The 15131-nt window shown below is 37.3% G+C and overlaps 1 protein-coding gene across 23 annotated transcripts in view; it reads left to right on the forward strand.

The window, feature by feature from the left end:
• Positions 1-15131, forward strand: part of ATXN2 (ataxin 2) — a 118028-nt gene that overhangs the window by 79488 nt on the left and 23409 nt on the right. For 11 of the 23 annotated variants that reach the window (XR_008957023.1, XR_008957017.1, XR_008957021.1 and 8 more), the window contains 7 exons: positions 173-477; positions 1830-1893; positions 2459-2611; positions 2992-3058; positions 9849-10033; positions 10363-10495; positions 14108-14161. Coding sequence is in view for 15 of the 23 variants with exons in the window: in XM_057305972.1 (XP_057161955.1) it covers positions 173-477; positions 1830-1893; positions 2459-2611; positions 2992-3058; positions 9849-10033; positions 10363-10495; positions 14108-14161 (961 nt within the window). In the remaining 8 variants the exon portion in view is untranslated. The remainder of the gene's footprint in view (positions 1-172; positions 478-1829; positions 1894-2458; positions 2612-2991; positions 3059-9848; positions 10034-10362; positions 10496-14107; positions 14162-15131) is intronic. The other 12 variants (XR_008957018.1, XM_057305973.1, XM_026514880.4 and 9 more) reach the window with 3 other exon arrangements.

A 15131-nucleotide genomic window follows, 5' to 3' on the forward strand; every position in this document is an offset into this window, starting at 1 on the left:
TATATGTTCTGTTATTATTGCTTTATAATAAGTACATTACCCTGAAAGTATGTAAAAAGCCTTATTTGGTATATCTTATGCTTACAAATAATATTAGTTTGCTTATACTCATGGAGGAAATTGATTATAGAGTTATTTAAAATATTTAAGTATAATTATTTCCTTTATTTAGTTACAGCCAAGTTCTACTTCTGAATCTATGGATCAACTGCTAAACAAAAATAGAGAGGGAGAAAAATCAAGAGATTTGATCAAAGACAAAATTGAACCAAATGCTAAGGATTCTTTCATTGAAAATAGCAGCAGCAATTGCACCAGTGGCAGCAGCAAACCGAACAGTCCCAGCATTTCCCCTTCAATCCTCAGTAACACGGAGCACAAGAGGGGACCTGAGGTCACATCCCAAGGGGTTCAGACTTCCAGTCCAGGATGTAAACAAGAGAAAGATGATAAAGAGGAGAAGAAAGATGCAGCTGAGTGAGTAAACTTTGAATTGAGCACATCCTGTTATTTACTTTTTCCTAAGTGTACAGGGGCTTTCAGCTCAAGACACTATCTGGACTTTTGGATTGCTTTATAAGTAGCCCTCATGTTACAAACAACTAGTCTAAACAGATGACATCTTAAGTAAATTCGGTCTTTGCACTCTGTACTCCTTTTCCTTCCTTCCCCATTTTTGTTCCCCATGGCCAAAATCTAGACTAAATTAAGAAAGATTTTTTTCTGTAAATGTACAGGGAGTTTTGGGAAGTATATCCTCTGGATGCTAGTCATTGCCCACCTCCCAGCCTTGCTGCCAGAACCAAGAACTGCTACTGCCAAGAAAAGAAAGAAGTATCTGGTGCCCCTACTTGGAATTCAGCATGTTTTCCGTCAGAAACAATGTTAATTGTTAGATTTAAGCTAAACTTAATTCTCCACATTTGATAATATTATCAATTGAGTGGATCTTTGTGGGCTAGCCTCAGAACCTAACCACTGTTAATTGTTCTGTTCTGGGTTCCACACAGTCCATTTACAGCTGAACTTTTGGAATGCAGCTTGTTGATCTGTCAGAGTGCTTATTCTTAATATGAGGCAAAAATTTTTATTAGAGTCATGATTCTTCCCAAGGTGTGTCATGTAGGAAAACATTTTGTCATGTTAGAAAATACTGCATGCTAGGGGGGTCCCTGGCTGGTTCCGTCTGCAGAGTGTGTGACTCGATCTCAGCATTGTGGGTTCTACCCCATGTTGGGTGTAGAGAGTACTTTAAAATATTAGAAAAGAGGAAAGAGAGAGAAAGAACAAACGAATGAACTGCATTCTAGAGAATTGGTATGTTAGGGATTGCTTTGGGATATTTCGTCTTCTCAGTTTAAGTTGATTTGTTGATTGCCTGAGAGAAGAATTATATAGTAACACTTTTTTAGGATTATTTATTTGAGAGAGCATGCGCGCATGTGTGTGCATGGTTTGGGGAGGGGTAGGGGGAGAGGGAGAGAGAGAATCCTTAAGCAGATGCCGCACTGAGTGCGGAGTTCGAGGCAGGGCTTGATCCCAGGACCCCAAGATCATAACCTGAGCTGAAATCAAAGAGTCAGATGCTTAACCAGCTGAGCCACCCAGGTGCCCCCACTTTTTTAAAAAATTGCCCCTTTTGGCCTGTCTTTATCAGATTAAGGAGTGGGAAATACATGTATGCATTTTAATGAATAGGATTGATTAGTAATCTAGTAAGAATTGTTTAATGTACAATTAGCAGTTTTAAAAACAGGTATAGAATAATTGAGAGAAACACAAGTTCCATGCAGATTTTACTGGCCCTTTTTAATTTTCCCCTGGTTTAGACAAGTGAGAAAATCCACTTTGAATCCTAATGCAAAGGAGTTCAACCCTCGTTCCTTTTCTCAGGTAAGTTTGTTTCTGTCTTTGGTATAATCATAGTCTCTAAAAAAATAAAGTTATTATTGGTAGTAGTAGTATTTTCCCCATACCTGCCATCTGAACTCACAGGATGCTGAAACAACTTGTAATTTAAGTTCCTTTTCTTATATGGTCATTCGTGAATATTTTTGAGTCATTGAAAAGATTCTTGTTTTATTTTGTCATCAATTAGATGTGATCTGGGATAACTCTTTGGATCTTTCTGGCTGGCTGGCTAGGCTCTCAGATTTATACTAAACTATTTTTATTCTACTGGATTTGTAAGATATTTATTTTTTAATTTTTAAAAACACTTTCTTCAGTTCTTTAAAAATCACAACTATTTTTAAAGTGTTATTGATAAGTTGGCAAATTGACTTTCTACCTAAGTGTTTTTCCTTTTATTTGAAACATGGAAGTTTATTTTCTAAAACTGTTTTTCATTAAAGGGCACTAAGAGCAAGTAAAACTTTGAAAGATGGGAAAGATCAGTTCTCAGATTGCAATAATAGTTAGCTTTTCACCTTAAGGTAGTTGATTTTTATTTTTGTAGCCAAAGCCTTCTACCACCCCAACTTCACCTCGTCCTCAAGCACAACCTAGCCCGTCTATGGTGGGCCATCAGCAGCCAGCTCCAGTTTATACTCAGCCTGTTTGTTTTGCACCAAATATGATGTATCCAGTCCCAGTGAGCCCAGGCGTGCAAGTAAGTCCTAGATTTTGATGTTCATTTACCATCCTTAGTTATTTGTATTTGACACCAAGCACTCTGTCAGTGTGTGTTGACTTAAGGCAGCAATGACAAAACAAAAATATTTGAAAGGGGGAGGCATGCGACGGCGTGGTGTGTTGTAGTATAAAAACCCAAATCTGAGATTGTTTTCTGGTGAGAAAGACAGTTTAGATTTACTGCAGTTTGGGGTTTGTCCTTTTAGGTGTGGTTGTGATTTTATTTTTTAACGACTCCTGGAGAATCAGGAAACCTCAGAGCTAGCTCTCTAGCTATAAACAACTAAGAGAAAATAGTAAAATATGTTCTTATTATCTGAAAAGCCTAATCTTCATTTTTTTTTTAATTCCCTCAAGCCTTTATACCCTATACCTATGACGCCCATGCCAGTGAATCAAGCCAAGACATATAGAGCAGGTAAAGGTGAGAATAATCCTGCCTGTGTTTGCTTGTAGTCTGCATGCTGCATGAATTAAGTAACTAATTTATAAAGAATGAATATTTGTAGTTCAGCTTTCACTTTTGATGAGCCTATGCATCGACTTGTGATACCCAACATTACATAAGGCATTTGGATGCACTCCCCCCCCCCCCGGATTTATTTATTTGAGAGAGAAAGAGAGAGAGAAGAGGGAGGGAGCAGAGGGAGAGAAAAACTCAAGCAGACCCCTCACTGGGGCAGAACCGATCTCACAACCCTGAGATCATAACCTGAGCCAAAAACAAAAGTCAGACACTCAACAGACTGCGCCACCCAGGCGCCCCTCAGATGCATTTTTTGAACAAAACTAGGGGAGGAGAAGTGTTCATCAGTTGTGATTGTTCAAGATCCTCTTCAAAAAGAGTAATTGAATTTTGTAGTTCTCATTGTTAAATTTGAAAGGAGTGTTTGCTAAATTAATTTACCATGTTATTGACCTTTTTATTTCATACTGACATACACTCCCCCCTCCTCCAGTCCAGAATTGCTTTTTTTTTTTTTTAAGATTTTATTTATTCATTTGACAGAGACAGAGACAGCCAGTGAGAGAGGGAGCACAAGCAGGGGGAGTGGGAGAGGAAGAAGCAGGCTTCCAGTGGAGGAGCCTGATGTGGGGCTCGATCCCAGAACTCCAGGATCACGCCCTGAGCCGAAGGCAGACGCTTAACAACTGAGCCACCCAGGCGCCCCCAGAATTTCTTTTTGAGCTGAGGGCAGCTCATTTCAGAAACCATCAAAATCTTCATAGTAATGTTTCCTCATCTTTCAAAATGAAAATGCTGCGGGGCATCTGGGTGGCACAGTTGGTTAAGCATCCAACTCTCCGTCTTGGCTCAGGTCCTGATCTCAGGGTCGTGAGATCGAGCCCTGCGTCGGGCTCCGTGTAGAGTCTACTTGGGATTCTCTCTCCTTCTCCCTCTGCCGCTCCCCACCCTCAAATAAATAAATAAATCTTTAAAAAAATAATGAAAATGTTGTGTAATCTAATATTCTAGACTTGTGATTAAACAGCCTTCATGGAAAAAAACACATACTGATCTTAAAAGGAAATCTTTCAATGTGGGCAAATGCTAAAGGGTGTCCTTTTTCGCCATCCAGGTAGTTGAGAGCTCTTAATTGCTGTCATTTTATTAAGAAACTATAGAAAGCAGAATGATTTATTTTATTATCATTATTTTTTAAGATTTTATTTATTTATTTGAGAGAGCCAGAGAGAAAGCATGACCGGAGGGGAGGAGCAAAGGCAGGATAAAAGCAGACTCCGCACTAAACAGGGAGCCTGATGTGGGGCTTGATCCCAGAACCCCGGGAGCATGACCTAAGCTGAAGGCAGACGCTTAACCGACTGAGCCACCCAGGCACTAGAATGATTTATATTAAAAAGATACTTCTCAATGCCCAGTAATACTCTCTTGACCTAAAACTTCCACTTCTCAAATTAATGAGCTTTCCTCAATATTTGAGGTAATCATCATTTTGTGGATGTTAATTGAATTTAGTTTTTTGTTTTTGTTTTTTTTTTAAACAAGTATGGTATCCTTTTGCCTTTGAATACTGGAACATGCTGAAAGAACTGTAGCTTAGATAATTTAAAGTTATCTAGTTTTAGGATTAATTTTATTCTGTGGATCTAAAAAAATTTAGGTGGAGGAAAGGTTCGTTTAGTGCCATTTTGAATGAGGTTAATACTAAGGTGTTCCTTCCTCTTACACTGTTGGTGGGAATGCAAGCTGGTGCAGCCACTCTGGAAAACAGTATGGACCCTTCTCAAAAAGTTGAAAATAGAGCTGCCCTATGACCCAGCAATTGCATTACTGTGTATATACCGCAAAGATACAAATATAGTGATCTGAAGGGGCACCTCCACCCCAGTGTTTATAGCAGCAATGTCCACAATAGCCAAACTGTGGAAAGAGCCCAGATGTCCATCGACAGATGAATGGATAAAGAAGATGTGGTATATCAGTACAATGGAATACTGCTCAGCCATCAAAAGAAAAATGAAGGGGTGCCTGGATGGCTCAGTCAGTTGGGCATCTGCCTTTGGCTCAGGTCATGGTCCCGGGGTCCTGGAATCAAGCCCTGCATTGGGCTCCCCTCCGCCTGCTCGTGTTCTCCCCCTCTCCCTCTCTCAAATAAATAAAATCTTAAAAAAAAAAAAAATAAAAGGAAAAATGAAATCTTGCCGTTTGCAATTATGTGGATGGAACTAGAGGGTATTATGCTAAGCGAGATAATCAGAGAACAACAAATATAATGTCTCACTCGTATGTGGAATTTAAGAAACAAAACAGAAGATCATGGGGAAGAGAGGAAAAACAAGACAAATCAGAGAGGGAGACAAACCATAAGAGACTGTCAATCATAGGAAGCAAACTGGGGGTTGCTGGAGGGGCGGGGGGTAGGGGGATGGGATAACTGGGTGATGGATGAGTACTGGGTGTCATATAAGACTGATGAGTCACTCACCTCTACCTCTGAAACCAATAATATATTCTATGTTAATTAATTGAATTTAAATTAAAAACAAAAAAAGAAATGTTAAGGTGTTCCTGTATTACTATCTGGTTTCGGGATATTTTAACAATTGCTTAAAACACTACAATGGGAATGTTTTCATGTTAAAAAAGATAATTGCAATGAAAGCAAGCACTATAGTATGGCTCTGATGTGAGAGAGGCGCTTTAACTTTAGGCGGCAGTGTCATTTCCCATAGAGAAGTTCATGCGCTCTGAGGGACCCTCAGCCAGTGTTGTAGAGCCATTTCTGAGGAGGTGGAGCAGGCATACTGCAAACAGCAGCTGTAAACATGTGCTGTGCTAAGAAGGTGGAAAGTGACAAGGTAATTGCTTTGTCCGTAATTCAGATTTGGTGATTTTCAAGATTTTGCCATATTTATTTGAGGCGTGCTTTGTTTCTTTGCCGCAGTATTTATAATAAATCCCAGACATCATGCCATTTTATTTCTACATACTTAGTGTGTATCCTTTTGAATATGGACATTTTTCTTACATAGCCAGAGTGCTATTATCACACTTTATAAAATAGTAATTCCTTTTTATCTAATAATCACCATAATTACATTACCTTGGTTGAGTTAAGAATATATTTTTACAGTTGGCTTGTTTTGAATATGGATCAAAGTAATAAGATCCATACGTTGTTCCATTTATTACATGTCTTTGTAATTTCCCTGCTGTTTTTTCCCCCCTGCTCTTGCTTTGTGGCAGAAACCAGTTGTTATATAGGAATATCCCATATTCTAGATTGTTCACTTCTTGTGATGTCATTGATTACATTCAGGTTAATTTTTTTTTTGTGGGAGAGAGATAAGAATATTTAATTGATCATTATGAGTTCTTTATATTGAATCATTCAGGAGGTGCACAATAGATGGTCCTACTTTGATAATTGGTAAAATTAGGGGCTCAGTCCTAATTTGTTAGGGCTCTGGTTCTCAAATTTTAGTGTGTATCAGAATCACTTGGTGGATTTGTTAAAAACACAGATTGCTTGGCCCAGGCCCCAGAGTTTCCAGTTTAGTAGGTTTGGGGTATAGCCTGAGAATTTAAATTTCCAGTGCAGCTTATAAATAAAACTAGTTCCCTAGTCATGCTGATGGTCTGCGATCATACTTTGAAAATCATTGCAGTTAGGCATTTGGAAACAGTAATTTCTGAATTCCTAGCATTTCTTTTCTATTTATTAGCTAGAATCATCCTGTAAGGGACTGTTTAACTAGGGCTATATATGGTTATTGTCAAATAGTTGGTACAGGAAAGTTAGAATAAATGCTTAAATTTAAGGGCTTAAAATTGCCGTAAGTGACAGTTTTCAGTGAGGAGTTGGTGCCTTTGACACTTTTTAGTAGTGTCTAGTGAAATTGCTTTGTTTTGAAAGATATGACTTGCGGAAAGAATATTTATAAACCGTTTTCTGGTTTTTGGGTGTGCTGTTGAGTTATTGCGTCTTGGCCTTTTCAATGGACAAAATTAGGAAATTCATACTGATATATCTAATTCAAGTTAACATTCCAAGATTTTTACAGTGACTTTTTGCTTGCATCTCTTTCTTTTCCATTGAAAACCTTGTAAAAAGAGTAACTGTATTATCCTTTTTAAAAAAATGTATTTATTAGAAGGGGGAGGGGCAGAGGGAGAGAATATCAATATTCCCTGCTGAGTGTGGGGCCCCGTGCAGGGTTCAATCTGACAACCCTGAGATCATGACCTGAGCTGTTTGAAACCAGGAGTTGGACGCTTAACCGACTAAGCCACCCAGGCACCCCTGTATTGTCTATCTTTTAACAAATTACCACAGAGTTTAGCTGCCTAAAACGACAAATATAAATTATTTCACAGTGTCTCAGGATCAGAAATTCAGGAGTAGCTTAACTGGGTGGTTCTGCCTCAGTCTCTTATGAAGTTGCAGCCAAGATGTTGGTTAGAACTGTAGTATCTGAAGGGTTAAATGGGACTGGAGGATCTGCTTCCAGCTATTGACAGGATAGTGCTGGTTATAACATGGCAGCTGGCTTCTCCCAAAATGAGTATTCATAGAGAAATTGATCTAAATGGAATCTACAGCGTGTTTTACAACCTAACTTTGGAAATGACGTAACTTCTGCAATATGCTACATAGATCACACAAAGCAGACCTGGTACAGTGGGAGAGGACTGTACAAGGGTGTGAATACTGGGAGGCAGGATCATAGGGGCCCATCTTAGAGGCGGGCTTGTTTACATTTTGCTTTTAAAATATTTGTTGTCTAATTGTTATACTACAGAATAAAATTTGTATTCAAGCATTTTCTGTATGTATAACTAGAATTTTAATTTTTTTTTTAAGATTTTATTTATTTGACAGAGATTACATGCGCACAAGCAGGGGAAGCTGCACAGGGAGAGGGAGAAGCAGACTCCCCACTGAGCAGGGAGCCTAGTGTGGGGCTTAATCCCAGGATCCTGGGATCATGACCCAAGCTGAAGGCAGATGCTTAACTGACTGAGCACCCAGGCGTCCCTAGAATTTTAATTTTAAAAATGATTGTACACTTAACTGGCTTTTTTACTTAAATTAATTTTTTTCTAATGTATGAGGGTTATAATTAAGTATCAGAAGAAATAGTGAAAAGGGTTATAATTATCAAGAAATAGTGAGCTTTCATTTATTAAAAATGTTATATAGGAGTTTGGGGTGGCTTTTTTTTGCTAAAAGGAATTGTTTTTTCAATATATGGACTCTCAAGATCAAATTCAGAAAAATATTACCATATACACATTTCTTCCATTTTCAGATTAGCTTTTCTAAGTAGATAAAACACTATATAACCAGCTCTCCTAAATTTCAGCAAGTCATTAAACTTTTAGCAAGAAAATTCAAATATTTAAAATAAATTCTCTCTAAATTAGTAATTACTTGTATAATTAGTTCTGATGATTTTATTTTATTTATTTTTTTTAAGATTTTATTTTATTTATTCGACAGAGATAGAGACAGCCAGCGAGAGAGGGAACACAAGCAGGGGGAGTGGGAGAGGAAGAAGCAGGCTCATAGCGGAAGAGCCTGATGTGGGGCTCGATCCCATAACGCCAGGATCACGCCCTGAGCCGAAGGCAGATGCTTAACTGCTGTGCCACCCAGGCGCCCCTAGTTCTGATGATTTTATGAACATGCCAAGTTATACAGTCTTTGTGCCTCGTACCTTGCTGTAAGCAGTGGTTCATGATTCCTTCCCTCAAGTGGCTTTGTTAACATCACACCACAAACACATCACAGACAACAGTGCTCTAATAGACATGTGAGGAGAAGGTACACAGAGCATGCAGCTAGCTCTTTTGGGGGAATTGGGAAAGATATTACAGAGGAGATAACAGCTGAGCTGAATTTTTTTTTTTAAGATCTTATTTGAGAGAGGGAGAGACAGTGAGAGAGAGCACGAGCAGGAAGGAGAGGGAGAAGCAGATTCCCCACTGAGCAGGGAGCCCGATGCGGCTCAGGTCATGATCTCAGGGTCTTGGGATCAAGCCCCATGTGGGGCTCTCTGCTCAGCTGGGAGTCTGCTTCTCCCTCTCCCTCTTCCCCTCCTCCCTGCTCGTGAGCTCACTCACTCTCTCTCAAATAAAATCTTAAATAATAAAAGACATAAAGTAATTTTTAAAAAGAACTATTAGAAACCTGCTACATGGTAGTGTGTAACGCTGTGTTTTGGGAAAGAGCAAGAAATCGTGTAAGAATTCAGTGATGGGAAATTAAGATAGAGTTAAGCTTAGTGCTGGGTCTCTTTTAGCTTTTGTACTGTGGGTTTTCTTTGAATAACTCTAATAGCCTTTTTCAGCAAGTGGCATAATTTGGTGTATCAAACAGGGATTATCTGAGAAAGTAGTATGAAGGAGACTTTTCATAGTGCTGTAAGAGTCTGTTTACAGGGACTCGATCAAATCTGGGGGTCATTAGAGAGGGCCTCTGAGGAAGTTGCTTTCAGGGTGACACCAGAAGGATGAGTCAGAGTTGTCCAAGCTGGGGGTTGGGGATTGATGTTTGAGCCTGAGGACTAATAGCACGTGTAATAAGAAAATCTGCGAGAGTGGCTGAAGCGGTGGTGGGAGTGGTATAGCATGGCATTGGAGAGGCAGGCAGGAGGGTCACATCTTGCAGAGCCTCGTGGACCGTGTTCATGTGTTCGATGCTGAGGAGATGGTATTTTCTAATACTAAGTCATCTTTTCTGCAGTACCAAATATGCCCCAGCAGCGGCAAGACCAGCATCATCAGAGCACCATGATGCACCCAGCCTCAGCAGCAGGCCCACCGATTGTGGCCACCCCACCAGCTTATTCCACACAATACGTTGCCTATAGTCCTCAGCAGTTTCCAAATCAGCCTCTTGTTCAGCATGTGCCACATTATCAGTCTCAGGTAAGGCTGATATAACCTAACTCTTAATTTTTGTTCCATTTAAATAACTCAGTTTTAACCTTTAATATGGTAAAGGGGTTTTCCTTTATATTTTGTGCTCTGTGTTATGGTGAGGTAGGTAGCTAAGGATTTGGGGGCCTTTTTAGTATAAGAAGTTTGCTGATCAGATCAATGTAAATATTTCAAAGGAAATAGCCAAAAACAGTTTTAGGATTTTCAGAGTTGTTTCTGTAAACCTGGAAGGCGTGGAATTAAGACATCTAACTAAAATTTGCTTGACTTGTCTTCGATACTTTAATGTATTTTCTTTATATTTTGTTTGAACACAGCATCCTCATGTCTATAGTCCTGTGATACAGGGTAATGCTAGGATGATGGCACCGCCAGCACATGCCCAGCCTGGTTTAGTGTCTTCTTCAGCAACTCAGTACGGGGCTCATGAGCAGACGCATGCGATGTATGGTAGGAAGCATTTTGTTTGTCTCTTTCAGTGTGTGTGACTATTAATTTGTTTTAAAGCTCTGAAAAGAAATTTTAAAAATGATTTAGCCTTTTATACCATTGAGGGTCAATAATCTGAAGAAAAGATGAACCCATTTCTATAAGTCTTGGCAAATCACTTCAACTTCTTTTCCTGAAATTTATCTGTCTTTAAATGTCTCCCCTTATTTTAAGTGAAATAGAATGATTTGTATAAGAGAAAGTATCATTTGTGGAGAAAGGCATCTTCCTCCTCTTCCTCGTCAGTATTACAACCATTTGGTACGGCCTGCCTAAGGCATGCGAGAAAGTCTTGCCACAGTGAAAGCACTCTCTAGCAAGAAAACATTCTGCTTCACTCCTTCCTCTGGAAGTCATTGGCATTACATATTTTTATTGCGGTTTGTTAAAATGAATGCTACTGTGTTTCTGCCTCATGCTGATTTTAAGTGCTCGAAATAGTATAATGTTGTATCTGCTTTAGACATGAGTCACACTTTAATCATTATAAGCAATGGTAAAATGAAAATGAGAAGTATCCTTTGTAAAATAATTAAACAATATTTAAAAGAATAATAGGCAAAAATCTCCATCTTAGTTTTGTGGCTGGAGAACTTTGTGTAGGTCAATTTAATGTCTGTCTAAAGTACTAAAATAATATGGTTTTCAGTGTTGAGAATTTAAAATGGCATTTCCACTTGTATCTTGTAGTAATAGGAACAGTGAGTTGACCCATATTATATTTTTCAAAAAACTTGAATTAGTGCTAGTTTCATTAAGATGTAAGTTTTGTTTTGAACTTTCCTGAACACTGCTGTACTGTCATTTAGGTTTTCCCATTGGCATTTCAGTTTTTTGGAGTGGGAGGAGAGAAATTTTCAGTTTATTCATACAAATGAATAGTATACCACTATGAGTAAGAAATTATCATTACAAGTAATTATGTGGACATTTCATTTTTTAAACCTTTTAAAACTTTTTTAATGACTACAGTTATGATATTTTGTAGGTTCATAGGAATAGGACTCAGGCAGCACAGTAAAGTTTCTTGTCGCCCATAACCCACTGCTCGTGCTTTCTTCCCAGAGGCGTGCTCCCACTGCACAGGTTCACAGTGATAGGAATGTTAAAAGATTAAAGGCATTGTTGTAAAATACTTAAATCCGATCTTTATTTTACACATTATCACTTAAAACTTTCTATTGTGGATTGTGCCCTTTAAAATGATATAATTGCCATGTTTGGGGAAACTTTCTTACAGAAAACCCATTCATAATTTAATTTAAAAAAATACCAACGGACTGATTTGGCTTATGATTTTGGTTATGATTGCTTGTCACTGGCTTGTCTTGACCAGGACTAAGTATGTATGAAATTGCATAAAAGCGTATTCATCACATATGCTTCTATGTAATTTGTATACATTTCAACAATTTTCTGGTTTGCTAAAGGCTTAAGTGAAAAAGTTCGTTATGATTTTTTTTATATATTTCTGGTAAATACATTATGATTTAACAAATGGAAAAAGTATTTCTCCTCTCCCATTTTCTAGCATACTCCCCTTGGAATAAGATCTAAAACTTTTGAGCTAAAATTTCCATTACTTTTTAGAGAGTAGCTATTTGTGTACCCACGCTTATGAGACATTGTAGTAATACTGTGGTGTTGAGAAGAATCTTTCTCTTCAGTGTGTTCATTCACTGCCAGCATCTGGTTTTGTCTTTCGGATGGATGTTCATTGGTTTGAAATAGCCTGTATAGTAAATACTGTATGTGAGATGCTAATGGTTTTATAACTTTTATAACTTTCCCAAAACATTTCCATTTGAGAAGTAGTTGTCCTCAGACCCTGAAGTCAATTCAAATGTGGGTAAATCAGAAATACTGCAAACAAGACACTAGATCTAATGTCCAGTGAAATCTGGAATGATTTGTCATTAAGACTAGTTCTTTATTGCCAAGAGAAAATTGCTCAGCCAGATCTGAAACTACTCTCCTGCAATTTACACAGGTTGTATTTAATTGACATCTGTTGGTGAGGGCAGACTGGGATGAGGCTACGGACTTGATATGGTTGTTGCTGGTTACTCACGTTCTCGTTTGGATACTTCATACTCTAAAAAGAACACTAGAAATGAAGTGTTTTATTCTTTGCCATCATAAGCCATAATTTAATCAAGTAAAAGCAAGTTCATTAATTCTTCAGTAATTTATTTCAGTTATTTTAGATCTTCTAAGACTTAATTATGCCAGATAATACACTTTTAAAAGTAATTATTTTAAACTAAGACAAATCTGTTGCATAGAAATATGCTAATTTCACATTTTTCCCTTGAACAGTTTATATTTCATATTCCCAAAGGAACGAAGTATTTTGAGTATGAATTATGTCTATTTTTAAGCTTCATTCTATCTAAATATTTTTAACTTTTTATGCAAACAAAAGAATATGCACCCAGATGTTGGTGACAGTTCCATGTCACCCTTTTGTCGTCAGTTTGTTGTTAACAGCCATAGCAAAAGGCTTTGAGAATAGAAAGGACACTAATGACTACAAAATGAAAGACTGATTATTGTCTTTAAATGGTTGGTACATTTAATATAAATATGCTGACAGATTATTGAACAGCTAAATTAGATATTAGACATTCTAAGTAGTTGTTGACCTTGTTCTCTTTCTAGCTATCTTAGAAAGGAGTTTGATCACAAACTTCATCTTTTTGACCTTAATCTAACTTAAATCATTGCTTTTGCCCCTTCCCTCCTAAGAAATTACTTTTTGTTCCCTGGTCTTCTAATTCATCTAATTTTGTTTTATGGCAGCGGTATTTTTCTCTTTCAGAAGTAGTAGTAATAAAACTTTCTCTACTAACTAAAGCCATCAGGGAGAGTTAGATCCAGAATCCTCTTTGAGTTTGTTTTTGGAAGCTTAATGCAGATAAATGAGAAAATACAGGAGGTAAAAAGATTTAAAATGCACCTGTTATCCCTCCACCTGACAACTACCTGTTAACATTTTGGTGCATATCCTTCCAAATGTGCTTACACACACACACACACACACACACACACACACACACACACCCATTTTTCTAGACATTTTAATAAGAAATGATATTATACCCATGTTTAATATTCCTATTATGTTTCTAAATTTTGGGGTTCACTTCCAAATGCCTAATAAATATCTTACAGAATAATGATGTCTCTATTAATAATGATTTACAAAATTGTGTGAGTCTTTTGAATTAAACTTGGTAAATATTCTCTTATTTTGGTACATTATCTATATTCAGGTTGTTAATGGAATGCCATGTTGGTCTTTTGATTAGATAATGATTTTATTCCTTTCATTTAAGCAAGTCGGCATGTGGAACTCGACACATCAGTACAGAAGAAAAAGTGTCTTTTGGTTCAGTCCTATCTTGCTTAATTTTGTAGCAATGTTTAAAGTGCTTGTCATCTCTTGTAAAATAAGAAAAATGATTTATGCATGAATACAGAAAGAAATTAATAAATATGTCAACCTTTCCAGAAAATTAGGAAAATGCACACCTCAAAAGGCTAATTTACCTTTCTATTTCCCAAATTCAGCATGTCCCAAATTACCATACAACAAGGAGACAAGCCCTTCTTTCTACTTTGCCAGTGAGTTGGGTTTTTTATACTAATTTTAATTGAACAGTAAAACACTTTTTAAAGAATACATGTTAAGGGAATAGACTTGTTGAGCAATATTTTCCTCGTGCCAGACAAAATCGTTGAATATATGTATATTGTAAATAATTTAGAGTTTTAAAAAAGGAAATACAACCCAGCTTAAGAAAGCTGGAGTTAATTAAAAAATTGAGTTGCTTCAGAAATTAATTTTTGCATACCAAGCAAACATGTGACAACTGTTTTGGAAATGCCTAATATTTTCCTTATTCAGAGAAACTTCTGCTGAACTGCTTTTTTTTTTTTTTTTTAATCCAAGCCACAAATTTAGTACAAAAAACTTAAGATATTAGGCTTTTTCAGTATCCTGGTAAGAAGAAACTTATCCTTACAAGGATTTTTTAATTGAATAGGGTTGAAATTCTAGGGAAGAAACATTTCTGTCTTTTCAGTCTTCATATGACTGAAGAAGGTTTAAAATATTCAGGTGGTACGTGCCCCAGGATGTTTTGAGCTTCACCAGGAAAGCACAGCCTAGCTGCTTGATATGTTTGGCAGCACTGGCCTCTCTCACCACTGATGAAAAGGTAAATAAGCAATGGCTCCTAAATGGAGAAAGTCTGGGTGGGGCGCTCTTTTGGAAATGAACGTGTAAGGTGTGTCTTCTTTATTTTGTAGAGCAGTTTTTAAATAAGGCTAGTCATAGACTTTCGGTATTTGGATAGGAAAGGTACTAACTTGCAGAAGTCCTTCAGAAATGTATGCCAGTAATGAGCCACTTCATGTGCAATACTATATTCTAAGGGATATTAGGGATTAACATTTTAGATACTAAATTTTGGATTATCTTAGAAAGACTTAATGTCTGAATCTACTAAATGCCAGATTTTAAAAAGTTGAGAAAACATTTTGACTTAAGTTTTCATTAACTGTCATGACTTGGTATCCAAAAATAAGTGTA

This window comes from Ursus arctos, unplaced genomic scaffold (genome assembly GCF_023065955.2).
Source record: "Ursus arctos isolate Adak ecotype North America unplaced genomic scaffold, UrsArc2.0 scaffold_34, whole genome shotgun sequence".
Lineage (NCBI taxonomy): Eukaryota > Metazoa > Chordata > Mammalia > Carnivora > Ursidae > Ursus > Ursus arctos.